This window comes from Meles meles, chromosome 16, assembly GCF_922984935.1.
Source record: "Meles meles chromosome 16, mMelMel3.1 paternal haplotype, whole genome shotgun sequence".
Taxonomy (NCBI): Eukaryota; Metazoa; Chordata; class Mammalia; order Carnivora; family Mustelidae; genus Meles; species Meles meles.
In genome coordinates this window covers 78,277,720-78,293,108 of record NC_060081.1, presented here as the reverse complement: position 1 = coordinate 78,293,108, position 15,389 = coordinate 78,277,720, and the positions used below count along the sequence as shown (strand labels likewise).

Sequence of the window (15,389 nt, the reverse complement as noted above, 5' to 3'; positions counted from 1 at the left end):
CTGTTGGGACATAACTCTGCAGACAGCGACTTGCCCAGGTGGTCGGCCAGCTGCCCGGTCGGGGGTCAGACCTGGCCAATGCCACGTTCATTGTGCTGTGCTCTCTGTTTGCAGGTGCGTCAGGCTGCCTTCCAATCCCTGGGCCCCTTCATTTCCACCTTCGCGAACCCCTCCAGGGCCGGCCTCTACATTCGAGAAGATGGCACCCTGAGCATCCGACCACCGGCTCAGGATTTGGACTCTGATCTCCCCTCCGGGGACCCCCGTGCAGGCAGTTGTGGCAACACTTTCTCAGCCTGGTAAGCTCCGAGCAGGATAATTACCAGGGCCCGCATGGCACCTCAAGCGTCCACCTAAAATTTTAGCAATTATCTTGTCTGGAGTTTTAGTAACAGTGACCTTCTGGGCAAGATGGGATATTAGAGCTTTAATTATGTAAAGAAGCAAAAGTAATTGCAATAATGATTTTGAAACATGACTACTGGGTTATAAATAATGAAGCTACTGTGTCTCCTAAATTTAGATAAAATATTCATTGAGGGTAGTGATTAAATAACCTGTAAAGGAAACTTTCTCTTACTTTTGATTAATGAAGTTCTTTGGATAATTTACATAGGCAAGATGTGAGGTCTCCCAAATGGCTGTTTGGGCCCTGGTGTCACATGCCCATAAACCCAGGATGTTACCTGCACGGACAGGTGGCAGTCCTGACCCACCATTAGTGGCTGCTGTCCCGCCTTTCTAGTAAGTTCTAGTGATTGATCTTGGAGTTCTTCATCTTTCCTCGGAGGTCGACGGGTACACACCAGCCAGACCGTCCGAGGTCATCGCTAAGCGGCTCTGCCGTGCTAATGTCCTAGCGGAGCAGGAGAGTAGTGACGTACGGCTCAGAGAGCATACATCTTTTCACCATTGGTGCTCCCTCCCCTCTGTCCATCGCCACCTAAATTCACTGAGCTCCTGCTGCGTGTCCGGCCTGTGTGTGGCACCTTCCTCCTCAGGACTCTCCCAGTGGGTTTAGTGGCTTTCGTGTCCCAGTGGCTGCCCCCTGGTGGAGGTTCTGACGGCAGGGAGTGCCTGTATTCTGCCCACTCAGGCCGTGACCGCAGACGCCAGGGCTCATCCACGCCTTGGACAGAACGGAGGGATTGGCTGAACTTCTGCATGGCGTTTTCAGCGCGCATAATACTCCCGAGGAGGGGGGCAGCGGGGGCTGACTGGACCTTTTATGCTCTTGTGAGGTTATGAGCTTCTGGCCCTAGGAGGTTGGATGGCCAGGTAGAGAGGAGGACTGGGCTTGGGAGGATGTGGGGCTCACGTTTTCCCATTTTACTTCCAGTCCGTTACGTGCCACTGAAAGTACTCCCCTCCATCTTCCCTTAGTTCCATGAAGCCGGTGCACACGGAGCCAGACCTGCCCACGGGAGGCACGCCAGCGGGAACTGGTGATTTCCAGCGGGTTGTTAGCTCTGATGGCCTCATGGCAGACTCAGTAGAAGACGCTGCCCTGGCTGGAGCCGAGTTGACCAGGCTTTCCCCGGAGGCCAATGCCTCCTTGAAGCTCCCCGCTGGGAGTGACCTCCCCGTCCACAGCCACCCTAGACCAGGCTCCTTTACCTGCCCAGAGGGTCCTGAGGATGTATTCAATAATTTCTTTTATTGGCGAACCCCTCTCCCTGACATAAGCAAGGACCTAGAGCTGCTTCTGAGTGCGGCTGGGCCCCAGGAGAAGGGCTGTCACGGGCCCGAGACTGTGCAGCAGAGCTGCGTGGCCAGGAGCGAGATTCAGAAAGTCCTTGATCGTTTGCAGGAGCATCTGATGAGTGACCCAGATGTTCAAGGTAAGCATTGTCTGCCGTGACGGAGGAGGAAACAGGGTATCTGGGGGTTGTGTGCTGGCTAGGCCTATGTGCCGCTGTGCCTGCGCATACGTGTGTGTATGTGTGCTCACTTTGTGTCCGCTGTGCACAGATGGCCAGGAGAGGGTCTCTCGGCCTCAGCACCGCCGGAGCCCTGGGGACCTCTGTGCAGGGCAGCTGTGCGAGGCTGAAGGTCGCTTAGCTAGAATGGCAGGTAGCGCTGGAAATTTTATTAGCTCCTTGGACGCTCTTACATCATTTCCTGTGTGATGGGGCTTTTTCTAGGTACGAACAGCTAAGGATGATGCTCCTTTCGGAGCTTATTAACTCAGCCCTGAACCAAACTTTACGGTTTTTGTCTTTGTATAGCAAGGGAAAGTACAACTTCTTCTTTGGGGTGTTTTTCATGTTATGACTAGTGCTCCCACTGAGCGTCTGATCTGGGAGCCAGGCCTTGCGATCCATATCCATTATCACGCCTCTTCTTGCTCTGAACAGTGCTATATTTGTATTCTTCCTTGGGTTGGGGAGATCGGGAAACACAACACTTGCTGCTGTTGCTGGGCAAAGATTTGTGAAGCTTTCGGGAAAAGAAATGTGAAAATCAAGTTAGCCCTGTGATTATTCTTTCTCTTTAAATTTATAAAGGAAATTAAGTCAGTGGTTGCCGAAGGAATGAGCACATGTAACGTATCCCTTCTAATAGCTGTAGACAAAGGTCTGTTTTTGGAAACCACATTTCTAGAGCGGCCTTCATCTCAGTGCTGGGCCCCGGGCCGGGTGCTGGGCAGCAGTGGCAGGCGCACGGTTTCGTGGAGGGAGCCCCATACGCTGCCACCGGCACAGGCTGTGGCGGGGGCTGGCACGGGAGGCAGTGTGGCGCACTGTGCCAGCACAGGGCAGGATGCCTGGGGCCAGAGGGAGTGTCCGGGAGAAGACCTTGCCGAGTGGGAGGCATTTCATGTGGGCCCCAGAAGATGACAGCTAGGAACGCACTGCAGAGAATGGAGAGGGTTGAGTTTCAGATGGTTCCTTCAGGCCCTTGAAATCGTTTGTAAAATCCTGCGTGTATGTGCGTGCCTCATTTCTGTAGTTTTCGTCAGAGCTTAGGGGCCCGTCACCCCAGAAGTTTCAGAAATAAACAGCATGTTGGGGATTTGTGGACTGGCTGCAGCTGGAGATGTGACTCGGGCCATCGGGAAGGCCCTGGTGGGTTGCACTAGGGCGGTGGGACCTTGTCTTGGGCTGAGTGGGGAGCTAGCTACGAACGCTAAACATTTTAATGAACCTCGAGGTCTGTTGAAGTTAACTCGTAGATAACAGGATGTGGGCACTATTGTGTGTGTGTGTGTGTGTGTGTGTCTGGAGATGGACATCAGATTGTTTTTACAGAAAGGTGTATGAAATATGTCATCTCTGCTGTTAGGAGGGTCTCAGGCAGTCATGCTGTGGACAAATGAATAGTCCTTGGGGCTTGGTGAGCGAGATCTGTCCTCATCTCTGTGCACGGAGATGGATCGATTCCTGTGGGTGTTTGGTGGGGGGGGGGGGGAGCAGGACCCCCTCACCGAGTGGGTGGACCTCCCAGACACTGGCCTTGGGGAACAGCGTGTTGTCTTTCTGTGAGAGATGATGGAGACGAACTCTGATTGTCCTCATTGAGGCGTTTCGAGTTCAGATTTGATGCTCTGTGCATGGCTGGCGTTTAGTTGGAATAGTTAAAGTTAATGGCCGTAAATATCACCACCTCCCCGAGAGCTCATTCTGGGACTCCAGGGCCCGCCCACTGCCGGGACAGATGTGTTGACGGTGCGTGCGTGTGTGGCGCACCCGCTTCCAGACCAGCTTGTCACAAAGACCCTTCTCACGTGCATCCCTACAAACCAAATAAAGTTATTAAAATTCTTGAAACTTCTCTCCCTGCAGCCCAGGTTCAGGTCTTATCAGCTGCTCTGAGAGTGGTACAGCTTGACTCTGTGAACGAGCCCGAGCGTCAGGGGCCCGGAGGCCGGAACGAGGGGTCGGTTTCAGCTCCCAGCCCTGCGTCTGACAATCCCACGGCTCTGTCGGCTTCCTCAGCGCAGAAGGAGCCCTCTGAGCCCAGGATGTTACGAAGCACAGTAAGTGTTGCCCTGTCCTTCTGCCACGGAGGGCGCGACGGAAATCACAGAGCTGCATTTTCTTTTATTACTGTATCCTGGCAGAGATGATAAATGGCAAATTTGATTTTATTCTTAAGGTCATGTTTTGGATAACTAGACAACCAATCAATCAGGTGATTGATAACCCTGACTCTCCTCCACCGAAACAGAGTGGAGAGACCCACAAGCACCTTCCCGCTTCTTCAAAGATGTCGAGTCTCGGGTCTTTGTGGGGATTGACCATATATGTGCCAGTTTCCCTGCTGCTTTACAAGGCTTGTTCTGCGGCCCCTAGAGCTGAAAGCCAGCCTCGGCCTCAGCAGGCGGACCACCACGTCCAGCCCTCGCTCCGGAGACGCTCATTGGGCACGTGGTCACCCCAGTAAAGGTACTGGCCTGCCGTTAGAGGAGGGACTTGAAAAGCAGCTCAGCAGCTTTTATCCTGCAGCCTGGAACTCGTCCTGTGAGGCGGGGACTCGGCATCCAGGAAGGGGAGGGGGCCCGGGGCTCGCTGGCACTGGCAGTCTCCATAACTTTCCGACTCACGAGGCCGGGAGGCTCTGATGCCTTCCTAACTCCTAGTGACCGGCTCTGACCGCTTTGAGCTGGGGTCCTACCCAGGTCCGGGCGAGACTAGAGAATTAAAATCAGGGTGGGGTCCAAGATCATCAAGTCCTGGCGTGTGGGCATCTCCTCATTTCCTGTGCACAGTGGATCATCTCTTCAAGCCCGTGGTCTCTAAGGCCAGAGTACTGATTGTTCCACCATCCATGCAATGGATAATTGGATCCTAGCAACAGAATGAAGTTATCAGCTCCCTCCCATCTAGGCCTGTGCCAATAAAACAAAACAAAAGACCCACTTAGAAGCCTGAATATAAAATGTTTAGGAGTTTGTGATGGTTGTCTTTTGATTTGTATAAAATGAGGGGGTAGCCTATTTTGTTGGTTTATTTTCAGAAATAGGCAAGAAAATGGTTGTTACCCATGTTGCCTGGAATGTGGAAATCACAGGTTAGGTAGAAAGGCACGGCCATGTCCACTGTGGTGGAGACCTGATCGGACTGGGGCTTCTTCGTCACGTGTAGAAGTGAGAGGAAGGGAAACGAGCAGATTCCTCCAAGTTGGCTCTGTTGCCTGAAGGATTTTGAAGGGCTGATGCAAACCGACCTTCGGTTTATGTTGTGAGATGTCAGGGCTCTTGAATTTGCGGCTTGATTCTTCGGTTCCACTGGGAGCAGTCAGGATGCTTCCAGTTGCAAAAGAAGGAAAAGGGACCAAAAAACTCCCAGAGCTTAGCTGATGAGGATGGTGTCATCTTGCAGAGACGAAGAAGAGAGGCAGGGTGGCTGGTTAACTCGGCTCTTTGGCATTGACCCTGCTCCCTGCTTTTCTGCCCTGCCTTCTTAGCACGCCACCTGAGTCTCGAGATGCCCTTTGCGGGAGGGTGGGGGGGGGGGGCGGCGGGTGTTGGTTGCTTCTCACTGGTGTCTTTTGACTGCCCAGTGGCTTTTGGGGGAGATGACCTCACAATACCAACTGCACTGAAAACTCTGGAACCAGATTAACTCCCGAAAGAAGAACAGTGATGATTACACATTAATGTAGATGAAGTGATGAACTTGGAAACATTGAGTCTTAGGTGATCATGCCCAAATATTTCTGTTTTATCCTGTGCTCTATTCAAATAAGCAGTGTATTTCAGTGAACATCTTGGGAATTTAAGGCTGTGCTAGCATGCCTCCGAGCCAACGAGGCATCTGTCGGTGTATTAATCGACTTTCCTGGATCATACATTGAGCTGATTTGTCAGGAGCCATTAAGCCAGTAGACAGTATGACACTTCAGGTGCACGTGGGAACCGTGTGGCGGTGGAGGAGAAGGTCAGGTTCATCGCCGCTGATGGAATCGATGACCAGAGACCAGTGTGTCACTGCTGAGTGTTCTTGCTCATTTTAATTGTTAACCTACTGTAAAGGTTCATCAGCAAACACTAGACGTGTTGGTACAAGTGAAAATCGGGGATAGTTTTCCAGGTAAATACTCCTTTATCAGCCATGTCTTCCCCCAAATTAGGTCTTCCCCTTGCCTGTCCGTCCGCCCCGACGGGTCCACATCGCTGCACGTCTCTAGCTCCCCAGAAGTACTGGACGCGCTTGCTCACCCTGCCATCTGGGTGGTTTGTGTCTTCACTGTGTGACTCTTACAAGGGGATTAGTGAACCATCCCAGGACCTTAGGCCTTAAAGAGTGGTCAGTGCAGACTCAAGTGATGGCTTCTCACAGACGTCCACCTGTCTTCTGTAAAAGCAGTCTTGAGATGAAAAATGCATGATATCTGTTTGCCTTGGCCCTTAAAATCACTGACCACGCCCTCCATACCTGTGCAATTGTCTTTTTTAACATCTGGAGAGAGACCCCTGATTCCCAGGGAAATGCTAGTCTTGGTCTGCAGAGGTCATTTCCAGCACCGAAAGCGGATGCTTTGAGGGGGAACGATAGGATGGCTCCGTGTTTGGGGTAAGTTGGTGACGTGTCCGATCAACTCTGCAGGACCCCGGCCGACCCTGCGGTGGAGCCGTTGACGGTCTGGAGATGGAGCAGAGGCACCTCCCCGCCCCAATTGAGGAGAATAAGTCTAAATTACAGGTTTGTTCCTTGAAAAGAAGAGCAGCTCAAAATGTCACCTTTTCTGGGAGTTAAATTTACGAGCGGCCATGGGAACCAGATGTTTTTCTTCCGTCAATATTAATGACATATCTTCACTCCTTCTTTGTGTTGCTAATATTTCCTCTCCGACTTATTAAAAAAACAACAGATTTTAAAGGAGTGCTAACATCTTTCGAACAATCTAGAACATATTTTAATAAAGCAAGTCAAATAGGAGAAAAAAACCTGACGTCTGTGCATTGCGTTCGTATTTAGTGTCTATTTCTGTGAGTCATTTCAGGGTTTTTTTTTTTTTTTTGTCATAGTCTGAAAAGTTTCTGACAGATTCTTTGATTGACCTGTGTTTGCTTTGTTTTATCTTGTGGATCGGCTCTTGTGCTATGTAAGATCTCTCAATGTTTGAAATTATGTTTGAAATAATGTTTGAAATTATCGTATTGCTTTGCCCTGACAGAAGAGAAGGTAAGTGGGTAATGTCGTAGGAAGGTGCTGTCCTGTCAGCCAGAAAAAGCCATTGACAGTCAGCGTGTCCCAGCCGGGGCTCTGGGTGCTGGGCAGCTACCAGAAAAGATCAGGTCGTTTCCATTCTCAAGAGCTGTACGCATCAGACTTAACCCAACCTTGGCGCCCAGACTGTTCTCTGAGCCATCAAATGTTAGATGAAGTGAGAAAAGATGCGCGTGGGCCTTGCTTTAGCATCGTTCGGTCCAAGTTGAAAATTTCACCTGCAGACCAAGAAGGCCACCCATGCAGAGCCCCGAGCTTTTCGGAAGGCCTCGTCTTCCCCTGACGTCTCTGCTTTGCTGTTTTCACCCCCAAATCGCAGACTCCTTGTTTTTCCTGAGCGCTCTCCTTCTTCCCTGCAAGCATGATGGTTTCCTTTCTCCACTGTTTCCCAGGACATAATACCTCAGCCCCTGCTAGATCAGTACGTGTCGATGACCGACCCCGCTCGCGCCCAGACCGTCGATATTGACATAGCCAAACACTGCGCCTATAGCCTCCCGGGGGTGGCGCTCACCTTGGGCAGGCAAAATTGGCACTGCCTGAGAGACACGTATGAAACACTGGCTTCTGATGTGCAGGTAAAAGGAGCCCTTTCAGAGGCGCCCGCGGAGATGGGGCGGGCCATCTGCTGGGGAGGAAAAGGGGAGCGCGCGGGGCTCCCTGGCTTGTCCGTACTGGCTGCGGTGCCCTTGGCATACTGACTGACGGGGCTCCGATGAGGTGAAGCCCTTGGCGGCCTGTGCCCAGGCAGCATCAGGTTTATTCTAGAAACGCCACTTACTCTGTTGGTAACGTGGCCTTGTGCTTGCTTTCTGCGGTTTGTCTGTCCTGCTGCTGCGCACGGTCAGTGGAAAGTGCGTCGGACCCTGGCCTTCTCCATCCACGAGCTGGCTGTGATTCTCGGGGACCAGCTCACGGCTGCTGACCTGGTGCCCATCTTCAATGGATTTTTAAAGGACCTGGATGAAGTACGAATAGGAATTCTTAAACACCTGTATGATTTTCTAAAGGTAGGAAGAAGGATTAAAAAGGAAAAACAAACCTTCCCTCTTCAAAGCCATCTGGGTGGTTTTTAAACCACCCAATTCTTAAAGCCCGGGCTGTGGAAAGAGTCTGTGGACCATCAGAGCAGCTAGTCTGGGTTTCTCAGGTTCAGGGGTACCGTCTGGAGGCTTGACACTGGGTATTCTCGCAGTGATGGGTAAATATTTTTTTATCTTTCCTCGTAATCTCCCCATCCCTTGGAGTCCTAATTCTGTGGAGTATGGTAGACATGTAGCCTCGTTGGCTCTGTGAGGAGGAAGAAGCCCAGGCCCCCTGGGTCACACGCGGTGTGCCGAGAGTCACCCAGGGGAAGAGCCCAGCTGAAACCCAGTCTCGGTTCTGCCTGACAGGCTCTCTGCAAGACATTGCTGCTTCCCTGCTTGCCTTCTTAATTTTTTTCCTAAAGGGATGATGAGTATAAAAATAAGACTTTAAAAATGACCCGGAGAAACGAATTACTTGCATCTGCACGACCACGAGCTGCCCTTGACAGATGGGGGTGCCTGATGCACTGGGCTTGGGCCAGCTTGCCCTCGTGGTGCCGGCATAGGCGAGCGGAGCCAGCTCCCCGGGAAGCAGCAGCGGCGTTGTCTTCAGAACACACACGCATACGTGTTGTTTGCAGGCAGGAAATTATGAGAGAAGGAAGAGCTAGGGGGCACGTGGAAACCCGCAAGCACTCACCGGGGGAGAGGTTGGAAGCATTCAGGGGTCCGTGTGAGGGCTGTTCCCAGCAACGTTAATTCACAGCCACCCCGGGTGATGGATGGAGTTCAGGGCAATAGGGAAATGCCCAGTTCTTGCCAGGGACAAGCGCAGAATTTCAAGGGTGATCAGTATATTTGGGGTCATTTTGAGGGATTCTCTATTTTTATTTATGTATACATTTTTTAAAAATAGTTGCTTCACGAAGACAAGAGGAGAGAGTATCTTTACCAGTTTCAAGAATTTGTAGTGACCGATAACAGCAGGAACTGGAGGTTTCGATACGAACTAGCAGAGTAAGTAAAACCTGTTGGGGATATGAGAAGGCAAATTAGATGGAATAATTCTTAATTTTCCTGCCTTATAATTGATTTCTAAAGTAGCAGTAATAGTGTTCTTGCGGATAAAGAGATTATGTTTTTATTAAGGGGTAAAGTGAATTCCGAAGCTCTAAGTTACAAATAGCACGGTCTCCGGGGAGACGTTCATTTTCAGATGCAGACAGGGCTCGAGTCACTGTGGAATTAGTGTGTTCTGCTGTTCTCTAAGGCAATTTATTCGAACCAAATAAAAGATGAATCACCCACTCTTCAATATTTTCCTGTTAATCGGAAGAGTTTTTGCCAGAGCTTTCCTGAACATTCTGAGCGCAGCCCTCTCTGCAGGGCACAGCGTGGCGTATGCACTTCAGCTTCTAAAGAACATGACGCGACAGAGAGAGACGGGAAGGTCTCACCCAGACCAGACGATTATTAGATAAAAACGTCGCTCGAGGTGGCTGCTCTCTGCGTCATTTTGTGTGTGCAGGGCTGGGGCTGGCCGGAGGGGTGCAAAGGGGGAGCCCTCTTCTCTAACAGCCAACGCTCTGAATAAGTCCCCGTCCCCAGGCGTGCCCCGTGCTTTGCCACGTGCTCTGCACAGTGCCCCGCGGGTTTTGGTGGCCGTGGTGGGTGGCCAGGTCGCCATTTGCCCCCTGCCTGGGCTGTATCCCCCCAGCTTCAGTTTTCATTTTTCTTACCCTCAACTGGAAATCTCTCCAATCATTGTCTTTGCTGTAGAAATCCATCAAGCTTTTGCAGCTATTCAGGATATGATTTGGCCGATGCCAGGGGCAAACTAAAAGATTTTCTCTTTGCTGTGATCTTTAATCATTATGCTTAATTTGAGAGATTGAGCTTTTAGTCATTATGCCGTGTACCCAGCTTACATCGGAGACAAAAACAGGCCCCTGTTTTCCATGAAAGCCTCGCGCCCTCTAGCGGCCGTGCGCGGGAACTCGGCCAGGTCCGTCTCTGGCCGGGCGGACCTGCTTCCCTCGGGCCGGGGGTGGGGGTCGGGGGTGGGGGCTGGGGGTTCGGGGCAGGGCATGGGGGCTGAGGGCTGGGGATGCGGGTTTGGGGCCGGGCCCGACTGACCCGCTTCCCCGAGGCCGGGATCGTGACTAAGGGGCCGGGGCTGGACTGACCCCCTTCCCGGGGGCCGGGGCCGGGGCTGGGGACACGGCTAGGGCCGGGCCGGGCCGGGCCGGGCCGGCAGGGCTCGCGCCGCGGACGGCGTTATCTCGGAGCTCTGGCTATCTTCCATCTCGGCCGCGGTTATTGAAGCCGGGCCCGCTGATATGAATTCCGTGCTCCCCCTGCCCGTGATATTGCTATCATTTTTCTGAAAACAGAGCTTTTCGATATGAAAGTGTTCACCGGCACTCCTGGTTTCTGGTTCTAACTTCCTTCCAATCTCTTTTTCATTTCCTTTCGTTGCCAGCGTGGAGGTGATGCCATTTATTTTCCTCCCGCTCCCGCGGCCCCGTTTACAGACACTGGAAGCCGCCGCGGCGGGTGCTCCCGGGCGCGGGGCTGGCGCGCGGTTCTCCGCAAGCGGACCGGACCGTCCGCGCGTGGGAGCGCGGCTCGCGCGGGGCCGCCCGCCGCCAGGGCCGGGGACCGGAGACCGGGGACCGGGGACCGGCGCGAGCTCGGCCGCCGTGGTGGTCTGCGTGCCCGGTCTCTGGGAACTCGAGCGCTGCCTATTTTTACCGTATCTGATCTGCAAAGTTTTATGTGCTTTCCAGCCGATAACCTCACGGTGAAATATTATCCCTGTTCACAAATTCCTCGGCCTCTGTTTTACAAAGTGTAATTTATTTCCTTCTTGTTTGATTTGAGTGCGTGAGATGAGGAATGAAGATTTATTTTTTTTTTCCACTTTTCTTTGCATGGTATTTCACTCAGCTTTCTGCTTTTGGCATTTCACCGGCGGAAAGCCGTGCTGGGTCTTCACTTGCCTGATCTCCTAGCCTGGCTGGTTTGACCTGTAAGACGAAATGAGAGTAAAGAGAAATTAGGAAGGAGGGTTTTTTTTTTTTTTTTTTTTGTCCTCCCCAATAATTTATTTTTTTCTTTCTTTTTTTAAAATTTCAGACAGCTGATACTCATTTTGGAGCTCTATAATCCCAATGACGTTCATGATTACTTAATGCAGATTGCCTTAAAGTTATGTGCAGATAAAGTTTCTGAAGTTCGGTGGATCTCCTTCAGACTAGTAAGGAATCGTGGCTTTTTTGTTCGTTTGTGATTTTTGGAAGTAGGAATATTTATGTTCCTTCTATTTTAACTTCTTTGTTTTCTGCCCTTGGTTTCTCTGGATACCTAGGAAACCAGCCTTTAAATTGTGAAATTAGTAAACTGTATTACAGTTTTATCAATACATAGCATAGTTTTTTTTTTTCCTTAAGCTATATGCTTCAGTGAGAGAAATTAAAGATAAATCATTTTACGTGAGAAACCCTTCAAACCGTGGCTCCGTGTTCCTTTAAAACAGACTGGGCTTGACTCGACAGCATGGCTTTGTAGAAAAGCAGTTAGTGGGCAAGAGCTCCAACGTAGGGAACTGGTTCTGTCCTACGTGGGCCCACACCAGCTGAATACTGTGTGTGTGGGGGGGTCACTTGAAAATTCCAATTTACTAAGGACTCTGATGCTATTACAGTTTTACAAAATGACATGTTCTGAAAGGTCATGATTTAGTTATTATGCAAGGGGCCATTTTCTAAAATTTGGAATCTTAAGATTAAGAATGTATTTTTCTAATGCCGGGCCCTTTTAAAATTTCATTTCTAAGAAGGGTTTCACGGGGCAGAGTGTGCGTATGTGCATGGCCACGGACTTTAACATCCTTTCCCCTCGGTGTTCTAATGATGACTGTGACAAAAATTAACTTTCTCCCTTGCTTATAAATTCATTTGAAATGTGCATAAACATGTCTGGTTTCTGTGTTGAGTAGGATTCATGATTCAAATGGACGGCAGCATTTTAAATGTGCTCTTCTGACATTTCCCACAGGTTGTGGCCATTTTGCAGAAGTTTGCCTCCCACAGTGAGAGCGCGCTGGGGTTAAGTTTCATCAGTGAGCTCATCGTCAGGTTCCGGCATTGTGCGAAGTGGGTTGGAAGGCAAGCTTTCGCTTTCATTTGTCAGGTTAGCATGGCCTGGGGGGAGTCTCCCCTGGGCTTATGTTGCTGTGGATGGATACCAGATGCACGAGACACACAATCCCAGCCCTGAAAAACCAGCCGGGACTTTGGGGACAGTGGACCGAACCCCTTTATCTCCCGGGAGATTGTGATCGGCCCGGTCAGGCCGTGATCGATCGGCCCAGGGTTACCCAACCCGTCTGCGTGTTCGTCCTGTAGATGCTGGCTGAATGGTTCCTGTGTGCCGGGCATGTTCTAGAAGCTGCAGGCAGAGGGTGGACAAGCTCCTGCTCTGCCGGCACCGTCCATCTGGTGAGGTGAGGCCGAGGCCCAGAGCCCGGCGTCTGCCGTGCCCTGTCTAGGGCCATGGTCATCCCGGCACCAGCCCTCAGCCAGCTGCCTGGGAGGGAAGGCGGGGCCAGGAGCAGAGCCGGAGGGCAGAGCTACTCGGTCTCTCTGAAGTGAAGTTCCTGTCAGCCCGTCCGGCACCTCACGTCACGCTCTCCACTTAGTGTCCTGGAAATGGGGCAGGTTCAGTTTTGCTGGGGCTGATGGCTGCCATTTCTTGTACTCCTCCATATGCCAGGTAGCTCATCATACACCTGGTCCTCAGTGGTAAGATCGGCCGTGGATCAGACATGTCACACCCAGGTACTTTCAGACCAGGTGTTTCGGGTCACGCAGTTGAAGCCCAGAGAGGTTAAGTAACTCGATCAAGAGTGCACAGCAAGTGTAAAGCCGGGATTTTTTTTTTTTTTTCTGCTAATGTGTTATTTAAAAAATGTTAACTTTTTGCCATGCACGTTTTCAAGCATGTACAAAGGGGGGGGAACAGCATGGACTCCCCATGAATCTGTCACCCAACTTTGCTTCTCGCTGACCCTCATACCCTCTTCCCCCACCAAAGGACTCGCCAGGGCCCCCTATCGGGCTGGCAGGGCATCACAGGGTATTTTGGCCCTCTGCTTTGAACTGGCCTTGGGTGGCCAAGGGAAATGCCAAATTCCCAGACCACAGGCCTCCCACCACAGCCTTCTGTAAGCAAGACGCCAATCCAGTCATTTTGTGGAGAAAGGGGTAAATGAGATATCTTTGCTTTTGTTTTTTAATTCTTGATCTGAGATTTAGAAAATCCATGATGAGATAAAAGGGAAAAAATACCCACTAATTTTCTTCAGGAAAAAGGAGAGTGTATGCGCTTTCACGAATTATTAAGGATTTAGAAAACCCATGATAGGGGCGCCTGGGTGGCTCAGTGGGTTAAAGCCTCTGCCTTCAGCCCAGGTCATGATCCCAGGATCCTGGGATCGAGCCCCACATCGGGCTCTCTGCTTAGCAGGGAGCCTGCTTCCTCCTCACTCTCTCTGCCTGCCTCTCTGCCTACTTGTGATCTCTATCTGTCAAATAAATTAAAAAAAAAAAAAAAAGAAAAAACGAAAACCCATGATATGAGACAGACCAAAGGAGAGGGGGGTCACTTGATGGTTATTTCAGTGCGCTCTGGGGAGAGAGCCTGACCTGGGTGCCGGCGAAGGTCTGTGCTGTAGAGGGGACGAGCTGCTGCCTCTGCGTGGCCTCAACTTGTGAGAAACAGTTCATGAACACCTGGTGCTCTTGTCACCCTGTGGAGGGAAGGTCTGCTGGACTTCGAATCCACAGGCCCTGCTGGGACTCGGCCCCCGCTGGTGCTCACGGACTGGGCGGCCTGTGGGTGGCACCTCATGGGACCCCGGTTCCCTGCCCTGTAAAAACTAGGCTCGTTCTGGCTTCCACAGCCCGCAGTGAGACGCAGGGCTGTCAGGGCTCTAGGGCGCAGATGCTGCTTGCCCTCACGGACACGGTGTTGGTCAGGGGGTCACAGAGAGGGCCCGCACTAGAGTCTGGGTCGGGAGGCCCTCGACAGGCCTGGCACCCGAGTTCTGGTGAGTAGCAGAGGGGACAGCTCTCAGCCTTCGTTGGTGGGCGCTTTGCTAGATTCTTTGCAAAATGTTCTGCGTCCCCACCACGTCCCCCTCATGTAGATGGGGAAACCGAGGCCCAGACAGGTGAAGCCGCGTACTCTAGGCCATGAAGCCAGTTAAGTGACCAAGTTAGGTTTGAAGCTAGGTCTGTCTGACTCCGAAGCCTTTATTTTTTCATCAGATTTTACACCACCTAGAACACAGTCTTTGGTAAGGAATTAGAAATTGTTAACTGTGTTTCTAACCAAATTCAGTGGTTGAGATTTTAAGATTCAGACACACACACACACACACATACACACACACACTCCTCAGACCCGCAGATCCCGAAATTACTTCTTTGGAATCGTGGAAGGGTATGTTTTTAGAAGAAACCCGCTGACCACTGTGGAAAAGTGTCGATTCTCTGGCTGTGGCTGTCTGTCGTGGCAGGCGGTGGTGGACGAGGAGTGCATCCCCGTGGAGCAGTTTGTCGAACACTTGCTCCCCAGCCTCCTAAGCCTTGCCTCCGATCCTGTGCCGAACGTGAGGGTTCTGCTGGCCAAAGCTCTGCGGCAGACGCTGCTAGAAAAGGGTACGTGGACCGTTTTTCTGAGCTTACATCTTAAAGCTCACCAGGCAGTGCGCTGCCAGACCTCCTCTCTAGGAAGTTGCGCGCGCGCTTCAGACTTTACTGTGTAAATCCGTGTGTTGACTTTCATGCAGAATAGTTTTGTTATTTATAAAATGGTTGAGTTTTCACATTTAGCGAGCTTCACGCTAAAATGCAGAACTTCACACAGTCTTCTAGAAATGGGGAAGAGTTTTGTAAACGTTAACGATGCAGGGAGCACGAGCGGCAGCAGACGTCAGCCTTAATTCCGGGGAGGTTTGGAAGCGATCACCGCGTCCTCAGGACGGAGCGGGAGACTGTGTCCCTCAGCCGGTGCGGCGGCGCCGACAGCGCGGGCAGAGCCCACCACATCCAGCCCGTCCCCGCAAGTGCCTGTCTCCCCGCTTTGCACCCCGCGGGCCACCCGTGCCCCTTCCTGCCCT

The 15,389-nt window shown here is 51.5% G+C and overlaps 1 protein-coding gene across 4 annotated transcripts in view; it reads left to right on the top strand.

The window, feature by feature from the left end:
* LOC123926812 (serine/threonine-protein phosphatase 4 regulatory subunit 1-like) overlaps nt 1-15,389 on the top strand; it is an 81,055-nt gene that overhangs the window by 64,188 nt on the left and 1,478 nt on the right. For 3 of the 4 annotated variants that reach the window (XM_045981016.1, XM_045981018.1, XM_045981017.1), the window contains 11 exons: nt 115-299; nt 1,384-1,841; nt 3,786-3,979; nt 6,552-6,647; nt 7,568-7,753; nt 8,024-8,185; nt 9,120-9,220; nt 11,342-11,462; nt 12,263-12,397; nt 12,613-12,705; nt 14,787-14,928. In XM_045981016.1, coding sequence (XP_045836972.1) covers nt 115-299; nt 1,384-1,841; nt 3,786-3,979; nt 6,552-6,647; nt 7,568-7,753; nt 8,024-8,185; nt 9,120-9,220; nt 11,342-11,462; nt 12,263-12,397; nt 12,613-12,705; nt 14,787-14,928 — 1,873 coding nt within the window. The remainder of the gene's footprint in view (nt 1-114; nt 300-1,383; nt 1,842-3,785; nt 3,980-6,551; nt 6,648-7,567; nt 7,754-8,023; nt 8,186-9,119; nt 9,221-11,341; nt 11,463-12,262; nt 12,398-12,612; nt 12,706-14,786; nt 14,929-15,389) is intronic. The other variant, XM_045981015.1, reaches the window with a different exon arrangement.